Below are 14,939 nucleotides of genomic sequence, written 5' to 3' on the forward strand. Positions count from 1 at the left end.
ATATCGAGAATTCCCACTCACAGAAAAGAATCCATTTTTGCAGTCTTTTGCGTTCTTCAGTGAGGTGACATGGCTTTCGTTGCACAGGTTTGATGGACTCCTTGCTCATTCCTGGGGATCTGATCCTCTTGTTGCTGTTACGAACGCGACACTTTCCTGTGACAGGAAATCCCATGCGCGCACGTTCACACACACACAGTCACGCTGTGCCCGGCCACTCCTGGGACTTCGATTCCAGGAACTTCTTAGATAATATCTGGATTTGCCCCTTCTCTTAACTTTGTCCCTCCCTCTCTAGTAGATACAGCTGACTTCTTTTTTCTTTTGTTCAACTGACTAGACTCTCCAGAAGCCACTGAACTGTGAGATGAGCTGAGTCCTCGACTTGGTGCCCTCTGAGGCGGGACCACACAGGGGGGCGCCTTGCTTCACGTCAGCGCCTGCGGGCTCTCCACCACCGGGCAGCAGCGCTGAGCACTGAATGACTTCTTCATGTCGCTCATGTAAGTGAGGTTAAGTGGCAGCTTCATGTCAAAACTATCTGGGGAAGTCACAGTCAAGGAAATGATCGCCTGAGTGTAAGTTAAAAGACGATACAACAGAATGCAACTATTCACATATACTTATTGCTAATTAATACATATATTAATAAACATACCATATTGCTAATTAATATAATCAACATACTATATTGCTAATTATAAAAACACCAGAGTTTTTCTGGAAGGTTTGATTCAAGATGCAAGTCTTGCAATCTACTTCAGAAACACCCACATGTAAAAGTCTTCTTGTCCTCAGTATTTTACTTTTAAGAATATTATTTTTAAAAATTAATGCAAAATTGGAAAAGGGCACTTTCTCTGCCGGAAGAGCTGTGACCTGCAGCAGACACAGGAGACGGCAAGGCAGCTTGGTGGTCTTTTCTCGAAGTCACCAAGAATTCAGACACAGGACAAGTTTCCGCTTAAAAAAAAAATGATGAAGATGCTGTGTTCTCCTCAGCAAATATTTACACATTCTGAAAATAGTCGAGATTGCAAAAATTCTAAAGCAAGACTCAAACCACAAATTAAGTGAAAACGCCTACGATTCCAACCGAAAACACCCTGGTGGCTACAGCGACGTTAACCAGGGAAAGGGCTTAGGGAGGCACCTAGGTCACGAAGTTACAGTGCCGGACTCACCCTAAAAAAGTGCTACTGCCAACACGGTCTCTAAAAAAACGGTCACTGTAGAAAACATATTTTTAAAAATAAGTTCACAATTGTTTCACAGAAAAAACACGCGGTCTTGTTATTCTCGTTTTCCAAGTGTGGCTACATGTATTTGTGCAACAGGATCGCAGTGCATGAACTGTGCGAGTGTGAGTGTGAGTGAGTGTGTGTGTGTCCTCTGAGTTTTGCACTGCATCCCACACGAGATTCCACTGTGGTTTTGCTCACCTGTGACAGTCACTAGATTCAGAGTTCCCAAACCCGGCACTGGTGTCGCCGTACAGGGAAAGCTGATTGCTAGACACGCTATCACCATGTCGGCAAAAAAGATGGGCCTAAGTAAATCCACACAGCCACTGTCGGTGGCTCCCGTTCGGCGAGGCCTGTGTTCCAGGGGGGCTGACAGGAAGCCCTGCCTTGCCGCTCTGTCACTGTGAGGCTGCTACAGGTGACACGGTGATCATGTGAAAGGGGGTCAGAACTGTGGAGACACACACACGCACACACACGCAAGCACGCACGCACGCACACACACAGACACGCACGCGAAGGCCGGCACCATCTTCTGTGCCACCCGGGAGGCCGCTGGGAGGACTGACCGGACTCCGTGGGCGCCGGTCCCTGCGGCTCTTCCGCCGTGTGCAGACGCGAGGCTGAACACCAGAGGGAAAACAAACGAAGCTGTTCCTGCTCTGGGGGCCTCGGCTGAGCAGGCGGCTGCTGGGCCAGACCCTCCTCAGTGGACGCAGAGGTGGGGCCGGGGCCCGGGTCGCCGAGTGTCCCGCCAGGCGTCACAGCTGGGGGCGAGGCGGGCACACAGCACAACCTCCCTGGGCACCGGCGAGCGGCGCACGCTGCTGGCCCACGCGAAGCGCCTGGGCGGCCCGGTCGTCCCCCATGGGCCCACGGAGGACTCGCAGGGGGCGCGTACCCCCGCGCGCTCGTTCTCTCCCGGCCCCCCCCCCGTGCCCCGCCCGCGCCGCAGCCGCCCCTTCACCTCACGTTCTTGTCTTGTCGTCTGTACGTGTATCGTTCGCACGCGGCATGGAGCAGTCCTGGACACCTTTTCCCAGAGCACCTGTGTCCCTTGCTGCCCCCCCCCACCCCACTCTGTTTTTGGGCGCAGCACCTGATGGGCGCCAGGCCGCACCCTCCTCCCTCAGAAGGCCCCATGTCTCCCCTGACCGCACGCCCCCCACTGGTCTTCCACGTCGCGCTGGAGTCTGGCTGACGGCTGCTGCCTCGGTCCACGGAGGCCAAGCAAGCTGAAGGCTCGTCTGGGCCGCGGACCGGCTGCAGGCAGCCCGTGTGCCCGGACCTCACGCCCACGCTCACGCCGCGCCGCCCCCGGCGCCCCGCAGTGGCGCTGCGCTCGGCCAGCACCGCGGACAGCGCACAGCGCGCTCCCGAGCCCCGCCCCACCGTGCCGGGGCTCCTGACCCCGCGCCCCTTCCCTCCAAAATGAAGGGTGCTCCGGACAATGTTCGGGGCGGTGCCCACTCACCCTCTTCCCTCAAGGTCACTTTTAGGGCATGCCAGAGGTCAAGAGAAGCACTACACGTCCCCAGAATCTTCTCTTTTTGCCCCAGGTCACAGCGTTCACATAAAACTGCTATTTTTGTCAAAAGGGCCAAATATCGGAATTTCATGCAGTTCGACCCATGTGTGATAACGTTCCTTTTCCCTCCTTGATTACCTCTGGTGGCTCTGCACTCCTCTGTAGGGTTATTTCCTATACAGACGCACATGTACGTATATGAACCTACCCGTCCGCTGGTTAAGGGGCGAGGGTCTGTGACCCTGCCCCAGTCCGCATGCCCCCAGACTGATCTGGCGCGCACGGCAACGCAGCCCTCTGCCTGGAACGCCGCCCTGCTTCCCACGGCCAGAATGGCCATCGCCGCGGCTAGGCCCGACCCGGGAGCTCTCCCCCGCTCGCTCCCCACCCATCGCCTGGGCAGACCGCGCTGCCTCGCCCTCCGGGCCTGCCTGCCTCGGGCACCCGCTCCTGGGGCTCGGCTCCCCAGCCTGGCTTCTCCTCTCCCCACTCGCCCCGGAGCTGGTGCTTCTCCGCATTGGGACTCTGTGCTTACAGACCACCCAGCTACGAGGAGCGGGGGCGACAGGGCCTCAGGACGGGGCGCACGGCAGCTGCACCCATAGGGACAACGCTCCGCCTTGGCCTCTGCGGCACCTGGGTCATGGACTGCACAGATAAGAGGCGGACGGCTGTGCCGTGGCGGAGGAGTGAGCTTTCGGCGGCTCCACTGCACACCATGTCCACCAGGTCCCGGGGTCTCGGAGTTGCCCACTGCAACTCCACATCGAAGCTGCATCTTCGGCGAGGCCAGGGGCAGCCGCGGCGAGTCCCCCGACCTCAGAGCTGCTCAGGCGAAGGCTCCAGGACCACCGGGGAGAGATGAGAAACTCGGCAACCCCGCAGTTCTGCCGAACTCTAACGTTTCGTGTAAACCAACAGCACAGTCGGCCTCCTTGATCACTTCCATTTTGCATCAGAAAACAGGGGTGATGGCTTCCTTCACCTCTCTTTGACCTAAACAGAGTTTAGATGTCAACAAGGGACTTCCGGCCCAGCGGGTGACCCCAGGCAGAGTCATACTCAGTGAGTCCCAGTTTCTCTCCTGCTCTCAAGCCCAGAATCAGTGTGGAAATCAAAGCAGGAGTCAGAAAGACGGAGATCGAAATCCTGGCTTTCCCACTAAGGAAGGCCAGACGGCAGAGCGTGGTGTAGACTTGCAGCCGGTAGGTCTGCTCACCGGCACCGCTGCACACGGGCGGGACAACCCCACCGCAGTGCCCCCGCAAACGGGACGCACGCGCCCTGCGGGCAGAGCAGCTCTAGGGGCCGAACGCAGAGCGAGCCCGGTACGCACCCTTCTTTTCCCAAAGCTCACCACTCAAGCCAGTGCGAGCCTTGGGGGAGGGGCAAGAAAATCACCACGGCTGAGCGCGCCCACGTGAATGCTGCGCAGAGCGCGAGAAAACTCTCCTGCGGGAGCAAAACCCCACCCCGACCTCGGGGGTCGCCAGCGGATCGAAGGAGACAGCAGACAGGTACTCAGGTACTCCCCTGGGGGGGGGGTGCGCAGCGCTCGTTCTCCGGGCAGAGGCGGCCAGGCCCACCCTGCGGTGCCGGCATGCGTGCGCTCGGCCGTGCGTGTGCATGTACTGGTGTGTCAGGGCCATTCCGGGATGTTTGTTTAAAAACACAACCTCGTCAGTGAGAGCCGTACCGGGTATGGACTGCAAAGGTAAGTGACAGCTAGGCTCTCAGGGACCTCGCGGCTCCACCCGGTTCGGTTTTCAATCTCCGCCCATCTAATCAACTCCCGGGGACAGCCATTTCCCCTCCCCGTCCTAAGACTAAAATTATGGAACCTCACTTCCTTGAAAACACACTTTAGTGGCCACAAAAATGTAAATCATTCTGGTCCCCGCATGTGTGCCAGCGACTGCAGATGAAGAGCTGAGTGTCCGTGGAAAACGCAGCTTCAAACGCTGCTCGCAGGTGCTACGAAGACCCCAAAGGTGACGCTCGGGAGCAGCCGCGGAAGCCGGCGGCGGCTCCACCTGCTCCCTGTCCCTCCTACGCCAGCGGCAAGGAACGTGGCGTGTCGTCTGCGAAGACGAACAGTCTACCTGGACCGCCACTGCACCGCGCGGCGCCCGGGGCTGGGTCTGGAGGACGCCTGCCTTGTCTGCGCCGAGCGCCCAGCCGGGCTGCTGCAAGGGTCTCGGCAGCCCGGGTCACTGACCGGGCCCCAGACGCTGACGGCTGCTCCCGGACGGGCGACGCTCATCACACATCCCGCACGGCCTCGATGGCCTCCTTCGTCTGGGCTCCCCTGTCCTTCCGGGGATGTAACCAGCGATGTCCCCTCTCCTGTCCCCTCCCGAGCTTCCCAGACCCACAGAAGCCAGCCAGCAGCTAAGCACGACAGGAGGGCACACGCTGTGCACGCTCCCACTCGGCACCACGCGCCGGTGCACCCACAGCCCTCCAGCTGCCCCTCCCCGCCCACAGCACGCGCAGTCACCGGGGCACCCCACCGCAGTCACGGCGGCGTCAGCGCCACCCAGGGTGGAGGTGCTCCGAGCCCCAGGGCTCCCTGGCTGAGTCTCTGCTCGGCCCAAGGCAAGCAGACGCCAGACCGCCGAGGGCCGGGGCGCACTGCTAACCCCAGGGGACGTTCACTGTGGTCAGTCTTTGCTGCCGAGTCTGATGGAACAGGGGTCTGTGGCCAGGTGGGTGCCAAGGCTTCCAGGCTAGACAGACAGGAGCTGTCTATCTGGTCTCTGCTGCCTTGAGCAGGGGGCCAAGTGCGGCGCTGCTCTCCGGCTCCATCGACCTGCAAACATTCTCAAGAACGACACCTGTCCCTCACCTGTCCTGTGGATGCTGTGCTCCCCGAGCCCACGCTCCAAGCAGACCCGGCCCCTAGAACCCACGCAGAGTGTCGGGTTCTCAAACCGATTCCCGACGCGGCATGCAAACCATGCTCTCCATTCCGGAAACCAGCGCACCTGAACCAGTCCGAGCATTTACCCTACCGTGAGACAGGCAAGTGTCCCAGAGTACAGGAGAACCGCTCAGAGCGAGTCCACTCCTCACACTCACTCGCTCTCCACCGCAATCGGCTGAAATGAAGGAGCAGCTTCGTCTGGCCCCCTGATGGAAGCTGCAAAGAGGACTCTATTGCTTTTGTTTAAATACAAGCAAACCATAACAGTCGTGACAGGAAACGAAGCAGCCTGTCTTGGAGGGGCGTCACCGCCCTCCAGGTGGTGCAAGCGGAGGAGCAGCGGACCCACTACGCACTGGCTCCCGGGGCTTGAAGCTCACCCTGTAATTACATCGCTGCACTAGCCTTCGGTTTGAATCTTCTGTTCCATTTAGACTGATAAGGTCCATGACCCCACTCTCAACTGTGCGGCAAGAGAAGATAATTATGAGCTGCCAGCAGAACGGTATCTAGCATCAAGCACAGCATACTTCAGGTCTCCCATGACATCAAGCAAAGGTCAAATACTCCTCCCCTGGAGCAGGTCTGGTGAGAACGGTCAGCAGACCAACCTGAAGGCCGGGGACCAATCATCCATATGCTGAGTCCCAGCAACGGCCAGCGGTGGGGGTGAGGGGGTGTCTCTGGATGTTTTAACTGATGGAAAATGTTGTTTTGGGTTTCAGCATTACCAAAGGCCCAACCCCATGTGTCCAAGGGTCAAAGCACATTTGCTCAGCCAACGCCATCTGCCACGGTGACAGGAGCCTGACTGGCTCCCAGAGCCCGGGGTATGGGGATGCTTCCGCTCTCAGGCAAACCCGTGGTGGCCCCAGGGCCGAAGGTTCTTCTGAGACCAGCAAAGGGCCCTGCGGGCCAGGGGCCTCAGCGAGCTTGAATACAGAGCAGCGGAGGGGGCTTCGTCACAGTCCTGGTCGCCTGAGCCAGAAGTGACCATGTTTAGCCAACCATTCCAAGAAAACACAACTTAAATTTAGAAAAGCTCAGCATAATCTTAGCGATTCTGCAACGAAAGCTCTTAAGTTGCAGGCCACCGAGCAGGGAGGCGCACTTTGGGCTTCGGGATGTCCAGGAACGCCTTGAATCACGTGCACACGTATGAATTTTCTAGAGAGACGGTCCACGACCTGCAGCTAATGAGTATCGCGACCACAGGTCTCCCGCGAGCCATCATGTCATGACCCGTCATTTATACTAGAAAGTTCTGCCCGGCTCCCACATTCGTTCTTCTTCAATACCTGAACCGATCAGAATTCTCTGTCTTAACTGACACATAACTGCACGGCACTGAGATGGTCCCCCGTGTGTCTCCTTCACCGCGGAAATCCCGCGGGCCTCGGCGGCCAGCTCAAATCACACTCCTGAGAGGCTCTTCCAGGCCCCTCCGCCGGCCCTGACCCGGCACACAGCCAGCCAGACGCCACACTGAACTACCAGGACGCCTGTCCCCCCGACCCCCCGCTAGTCAGTGCCTGACGGGAGGGACAGCGGTCCTCGCCGTCCAGCACCCCGCCCCCACCAGCCCCCGGCACAACGCTGGCCTTGGGGACATCTCATCAAAGAAGTTCGCCGAATTATCAATACACATGTGCACAGGAAGCCGCTCTGGGCCGGGGAAGGACACCGCGCGATTATGTGTGTGGCAGCAGGACTTCCGGCCCCTGAAACGGCTAACATTTAGTTTACTTCTAACCGGATGTGAAATTCGGTAATAAAAATGGCTCCTGAGATTAGAGGCGGGGGAGTGGAGCCACGGCGAGACGACAAGCTGGCTGGAAGCCTTCCACGCGCACATCGAGGCCCCTCCTGTCGCCAGAGGCACTGCCACGCAGGTTCTCAGACGCTAAACGCATGAACGTGAGAGACTAAATCTTTGATTATAAAAATAAAAGGAGGCACAGGAAATCTTCCTGGCAATACTTACAGAAGTCGAAGCGACTAGCAGACTAAAATAACCCGCTGCGGGGGGTAGTGTGAGGCGAACAGCTGTGACCGGGAACGCGGAGCCTTGAACCTGGAACCGATGGGCCGGACGGTGGGGACTCCGGGCCGCACCACGAGGCAGCAGCTCCACAGCGCCCAGCCCTCCCTGACGGCAGAGAGCGCTCTAGGCATGACACAACCAGCAGGCGCCGAGAAGGTGGCAGGAGGAGAATTCTGCAGCTGAAGACGACGTCCTGCAGAAAGGGGACATTCTCGGACGGAGGCAAGCTGAACTGGCTGTTAGCAAAGCCACACTCTGTTCTCCGAACAGGACAGAGCAGGTAACAGGTGACGGCTTAGAACTTCAGGAAGGAAGGAACGTATCAGAATAGGTAAAATGGGTCGGTGCAACAAACCACCCTACTTGCTGTGAGGTTTTAAATCACATGCGACCGAAATAAAACCAACGAATGTGATGCTCCAAGTGGAATAAGAGATACGTAAGACATTTAAATTGGAAACGTGCGTAGAGCACAGGGATCTACAGAAAAGCAAAGCTTCACACTTCACTGAAAGCTGGACGACACAGGCTCCAGGAGACGGGGCTACGTTAGGTGCGAACCGTAAACCGAGAGCGACCACCAGGAAAACAACACGGAGCTCTGACGCACTCCAAAGCCAACCGCCAGTCACGCAAAGGTGGGATCCTAACAGATGCTCAAATAACCCACGGGAAGGTAAGTAACGGGAAAAGCAAAAAATAAAAAAATAAAATGAGACTCATGTCCTAACACACTAACTATTACTTTATCTTAAATGTAAACGGTCTAAATATACAAATTAATTGGCAGAGATCGGCAGAGTAGATAAAGAAAATATGACGCAACAATGGCTGTCTATAAGAAGCTCACGTCAACACAACAGGGGTAGGTTAAAAGCAAAAAAGTAAAAGGCCACGAAAGCATTCACGACAGAAACAGAAGCGGCTATGTTAAAATATCAGCTAAAGCAGACTTTGGAGCAAAGATTAGTAGAGACGATGAGGGACATCGCACAATGACAAAGGGTCAGCGCGTCAGGAAGACACAATCCTAAATGTCTGCACATCACACAACAGTCTCGCACTACTGGAAGCAAGGAGCGATTGAGCTAAAGGGAAAACACAAACCCCAACGACACAGCGGACCCCTGAACGACGGGGGTTTGGACTGTGCAGGTCCCCACGGGCGGGCTTTCCGCAGACACTGCGAGTGTTAAATGTGCTTTCTCTTCCTTACGATTTTCGTAACATCTTCTTTTCTCTAACACAAGATGTAATACACAGGACGCACGAAATACGCGTTGACTGTTTACGTTATCAGCAAGGTTCGCCGTCAACAGCGGGCCGCTGGTGGGCTAGTTCTGGGGAAGTCGAAGGCTGCATGCGTATTTTCGCCTGCACGGAGGGTCAGCGCCCTAACCCCCACGCTGTTCACGGGTCAGCTGTAGTTGAGACTTCAACACCCCACTCTCAGCAACTGACAGGACCACTGAATCAGCAAGGATACAGACGGAAACACGGCCGTCAATCGACAGGATCTAGCTGACGTGAGGTCACTTCCTCGAGCAACAGAATACACGTTTTTTCCCAAGTGTCTGTGGAACAGTCGCCAAGATATACCATAGTCTGGGCCATAAAACAAACCTCGACAAAATTAAAATAACTGAAATCACACAAAGTATGTTCTCTGGACATATGAAGTCATAGAAATCAATAACAAAGATAACAGAAAAACCTCTGAACTCTTGAAAACTATAACACACTTCTAAATAACCCATGGGTCAAACAAGACATCTCGAAAGAAATAAAAATGCATGTGAACCTAAATAAAAATGAAAATACAACATATCAAAATAAGAGGGCACAGCTAAAACAGTGCTGAGGAGGAAATTTATAGAGCTTAAAGTGCTTACATTAGAAAAGAGGAAAGATCTCAAAGAAACAATCTTGGTCTCTACCTCGAGAAACTAGGGAAAAGAAAGCAAAATGAACCTAAAGGAAGAAGGAAGGAAATAATAAAGAACAGAAATAAATGCAATCGAAAAAAAGAAAACTATTAAGAAAAATCAGTGAAATAAAAGCTGGTTCTTCAGGGAGAAGAAAAAAAATCAAGAAATCTGATAAACCTCTAGGAAGACTGACAAAAATAAAAAGAGAAGACACAAATCACCAATATCAGGAAAGAGAGAAGATGTGACTACTCTCACCACTGTAATTCAACATAATACTGGAAATTCCAGCTGTCATAGTAAGGCAAAATGAATGAATGAATGAATGAATAAAAAGAAATAAACGGCATATCTACTGGGAAAGAAGAAGTAAAACTGTCCTTATCTGCAGATAACATGATGAGTACGTAGAAAAATCCCAAGGAATATATAGGAAAGCCCTAGAACCAAAAAGTACATTTAGCAAGATCACAGGCGCTAGACTGAGACACAAAAATGACATTACTGTACACTGACAATGAGCATTTGGAAACTGAAAATAAAAGCACAGTATCATTTAAAATTGCTCCCAATATTTTAGTATAAATGTAATGAAACATACACAGGATCTATATGCCGATAATAGCAAAATGCTGATCAAAGAAATCAAAGATGACCTAAATAAATGAAGACATACCATATTCATGGATTGGAAGAGTCACCGCAGTAGAGATGTCAATTCTCCCCACATCGAGCTGCAGGTTTAATGCAGCTGCTGTCAAAATCCAGGCAAATTTCACATAGATGTTGACAAGCTTATTTTAAAATCTATGGAAAGGCACGGGCCCTAGAGCAGATAAATGATCTTGAACGAGAAACATGGGAGGCCGCTATCTGATGTTCCGGCCTGCTGTATGGCTACAGCGATCGACACAGTGTGACGCCGGCGGGGGAGACACAGATCCGGAGCGTGGAGCAGAGGATCCAGACAGGCCCACGCGGACTGCTGACAGGAGTGGAAGGAAGTTCGGCGGAAGAGATTCTTTTCAACAGATGTTGCTGGGACAAGTAGATATCGACAGGCAAAAAAAAAAAAAAAAAAAAAAAAACCTTGGATCTTATACAAAAATTAACTCAAGATGAAAATATAGCTTAAAAAAATTAACTCTAAGCAGATCGGGGACTTAAATGTAAAACTATAAAACTTTTAGGAAAAAAAAATAGGAGACAATCTTTGGGATCTAAGACTAGACAGAGAGTTCTGAGACTTGACATCAAGAGCATAGTCCACAAAAGAAAAAACTGATAAACTGCGGAACATCCAAACTAAAAGCGGTGCCCTGTGAAATGGGAGGAGGCGCAACAGAGAAAATACCTGCGGACCGCGTGATTCTCAAAGGGCTAGTGTCCACAGTACACAAAGAATTCTCAAGACTCGACAACAAAAAACAAGCGAGCACATTAAGAAATACATGAGAACCGTGAAGAGCTCCTCACAGAAGAGGGGTACAGATGGCAGACGAGCGCACGGAGAGGTGTTCGGCGCCGTTAGCCACGAAGGAAACGCAGGCTAAAACAGCAACGAGAGCGCACTCACGCACGCGTCAGACGACACGAAGGCCGGGACGCGGGAAAGCGGGTCCCTCCCACACCGCCGGGGGCAGCGGGGGAGGGGCGGCCGCTTTGGGAAGCCTGGCGGCTGCCTATAAAACCGCACGCGCGGCTACATCACCAAACGATTTTATCCCAGACACGCGAACATTTCTGTACCTACAAAAACGCGTACGTAAATGCGCACTCGAGGTTTATCCATAACAGGCAGAGGCGGGGAAGGCCAGGGTCTTCCGCCGGGGAACGGTTAGGCGCGCCGCGGCGGAGCCCAGCCGCGGAGCCCAGCCGCGGAGCTGCTCGGCACCCCGAAGGCACCCGCTATCGGCCACCGGCTCACGCAGCTACTTGGGTGAGCCGCCAGGGAATTATGCTGAGCGACAAAAGCCAGATCCGAAAGGTCACATTTTGCATGGTTCCACTTACAGCCTGGAAATGGCGAAAGGACAGCACTGGAGGGTCGGGGAGGATCCGGGAGGGGCGGGAGCGGCTGCCGGGGCAACGCGGGGCGGCGTGAGCCCGGCTCCCAGGGCCAGCATCTTGGCTGCTTGACTGCACTGCTGTTTTGCAAGGTACCGCCATGGCCGGTACCTGCTGGAAGGGACACGAGGCCCCGATGTTATTTCTTACGAGTGCAGAGGGCTATACTTATCCCCAAATTAAAAGTTTAATTAAAAACTAAAGGACCAGGTTTGGTTCCCAGCTCTGCCACCTGCTAATTAGGTAACTGACCCTGAGCAGACTTTAAGCTATCACCAATTCCCTCGTTGGCTAAATGGGACAATACCATCCAAAGCGTATACAAAATGGCCTTGCAGTGGGCATGGTACATAGCTAGCTAGTCCTTTAAAAATAGCCTGTGAACACGAAACCTGTATGTAGACACAAATATTATTCTGAACGGTATCATTCAAATGTCCATTATTAAAGTCACTACAAAGCAATTTACTTAAAAAGCCTCTTCCCAAAATGATGGTTTTAGAGCGAAAGCTGAATTTCTCACTAGTTATTGAAACAGTTACGGACAAATAAAGGGAGTTTAATATGGAACTACAATTAGTGAAAAAGTTGCAAAATAGGATACTGGTTAACAAACCTTGTTTCAGTTCGTGAGGAAGTCAGTAAAAGCTCATGTTTACAGGTATCGGGAAAGGGTTAAGATTGAGTTTTATAAAATGCACTTATACTAGATTTAAAAGTCTATGTTTCTAAATATTTTCTCTGCCTCCTGAGTTTAAAGGATCCAGGAGACATCAGTCAAATCTTTAGGCCCTTAAACCTGTTTTCTGGAGGTCCAGAAAACAGCAAAAATAACCCGGCTCTGTGGTAGAGAAAGACAATAAACTGCACTTTACCCCAGAAGAGGAGGGGACGTTAACCCCGTCAGCCCCTGCCTTGCCCTGGACACCGGGCCTGTAAAGCCGGGCAGCCCTGGCTCCCGTCCTGGGGCCAGAGCTCTGACTCAAGGAGGATTCTTGAAGAGGAGGAAAGGCAAGGGGTGTTTCATCTTCAAATTATCATCTTCCTGTCATGATCCTCAAAGAGCCAGTTCTATTAAGATAGGATACGTTAATAACAGAGCAACACGGGAATGCTGGCGTGAGGATCCTGATGCAGGCCGGGAAGTCTGGAGCCCCGTGGCCCAGTGCCCTGGGCCCAGCGAGGAGCCCAGAGAGGAGCCCAGAGAGGAGCCCCTTCACCTCCAAGGCCGATGCTCCCTCACGGTGAAGAGAAAGAAGAATGTGCCAGAGGGGTTCCAGCCCTTTGCGAAATCTGAAGTCCCCCGGGCACTGTAAAATCTAGTTTCCAGGCAGCTTCCTGGTATGACAAGCTTCCCTCTACCTCTGCTTCAAGACAACTTTCCTCATACCTGTAATCTGGTTTCCCCAAAATGAGCCTGGGAAAGAAGGGTAGATAAAACACTTAAACAAACAAACAAACAAACAAACAAACAAACAACGGAAGGGACTTTATCGAGGTGCAGGAGGCCTCTACTTCCCTCCCTGTCATCATCGGTTTTCTCCACGTTTCCTTTCTTTTCCTCCGGGACCTTTAACACAGGCTCACAGTGGGAGAAAATGGAACTCAGATTCTGTCAACTCTGCGGGGTTTGTTTTTTTCCACAAATAAACAGCAAAGAATACAAATGGAGCAAGAGACAAGAGAACCTGGAGATTACACAGCACTGAAGAGCTAGAATAAAAATTGTGATGCAAAGATTTAATTTGTGTCCTGATACAAACAAAACGATTATGTGCGAGACAGAAAATCGGAACACTGGCTGGCTATCTGATGAAATTAAGGAGTTAGGCTTTTAGGTTTGACGACAGCGCTGTGCTTGCTTGTTTTTTAAAAAGAGGCCTCATCTTTCAGCGACATGTACTGAAATGTAATTATACGACGTCTGGGATTTGCTTCCAAACCAAGGGCCAGAAGTATAGGTGAAACAAGACCAGCAGTGAACTGATTGACCGTCGCTGAAATTGGGGTGTAGGGACGGCCGTACAGTTCGCTCTGCTACTCTCTCTACTTACTTAGTACATGTTTGAAATCTTCCTGATAAATACTTTAAAGAGGGACTTGGGGCGGGATTCCTCTTCGGTTTACACTGCTTTTCTGAACTTACTGGGAGGGCCGGGCACGATGCCCCCCGGATGGAAACGGGACCACCAGATGCCACCTTACAGGGGCACATCCTCGACTGGAGGCCCAGAAGGGGCCCGTCCCACTAGAACACCCTCTTCTCGACCCTTCCCACAACCCAAAGTAGGCCGGCCTTTCCACTTCCATGGTCGCCAGGTCCCCTAAAAAGGCAGGAGCGAAGGCCGCCAAGCCGACAGGAGACAGGGCGCGCGTCCTGGGCCCAAAGCTGCGGGCACCTGGACGCTCGGGGCAACACCCACCCAGGGGGCAGACAAAGGGGTGGTCCGTGGTCCCTGCCGCGGCGCGGCGGCCCGCGGGGCCGCACCTGCGCGCACCTGGGCGCAGGTGTGCGGGTGGGGACGCGGAGATGCACGCACCTTGAGGATGTTTTCGAAGATGGTGTCGCGGAACTCGAGCAGCGCCTTCTGGTCGAACTCGCGGCCGTGGATGATGCGCATCTGCTTGAGGAAGGTGGACTTGCCGCTCTCGCCCGCGCCCAGCAGCAGGATCTTGACCAGGCGCCGCACGGCGCGCCGCTCGCGGGCCAGCCCCGCGTCGATGTCCCGGCTGCGCCGCCGCGCCTCGCGCTCCGCGTCGCGGGCCCCGCCGCCGCCCGCCCTGCGCTCGCGGGCCCCGCCGGCCTCGGCCGGCAGCAGGCAGCGGCTGAGGGTCCGCACCACGCCGGACATGGCCGCTCAGGCCATGGACGCCGCCGCGGGCGAGGCGAGCCCCGCGCGGCAGCCGGCCGCTCCTTCAGGCCGCGTCCGCCGCCGCCGCCCCGAGGCCCGCTCTCGCCCGCCGCTCGGCCCCGGCGGAGGGGCGGGCGCCGCGGCCCGGGCCCGCGGATTGGGCGCGCCGCCGCGCGTACGGACGAACGCGCGCTCCGGTTGGCCCGCGCCACGCCGGGAGGCGGGCGTCCCGGCAGCCCGCGGGGCGGGGTCGGCGCCGAAAGAGGCGGGACCTTTGGGGTGGAGGAGCTTCTCATTGGACGTCCGGGCCGAGGGTCTTGCTTTCAGAATGAAAGGGAGGCGGGGTACCC

The 14,939-nt window shown here is 54.4% G+C and overlaps 1 protein-coding gene across 2 annotated transcripts in view; it reads right to left on the bottom strand.

Moving 5' to 3' along the window:
- The window catches only part of GNA12 (G protein subunit alpha 12), a 50,244-nt gene extending 35,567 nt beyond the window's left edge, over nucleotides 1-14,677 (bottom strand). Inside the window, exon 1 of one of the 2 annotated variants that reach the window (XM_036224484.1) lies at nucleotides 14,278-14,677. In XM_036224484.1, coding sequence (XP_036080377.1) covers nucleotides 14,278-14,589 — 312 coding nt within the window. In that variant the 5' untranslated portion in view covers nucleotides 14,590-14,677. The remainder of the gene's footprint in view (nucleotides 1-14,277) is intronic. The other variant, XM_016166098.2, reaches the window with a different exon arrangement.
- Nucleotides 14,678-14,939: the final 262 nt, after the last annotated feature.

The sequence above is a fragment of the Rousettus aegyptiacus genome, unplaced genomic scaffold, assembly GCF_014176215.1.
Source record: "Rousettus aegyptiacus isolate mRouAeg1 unplaced genomic scaffold, mRouAeg1.p scaffold_m13_p_7, whole genome shotgun sequence".
Classification (NCBI taxonomy): domain Eukaryota; kingdom Metazoa; phylum Chordata; class Mammalia; order Chiroptera; family Pteropodidae; genus Rousettus; species Rousettus aegyptiacus.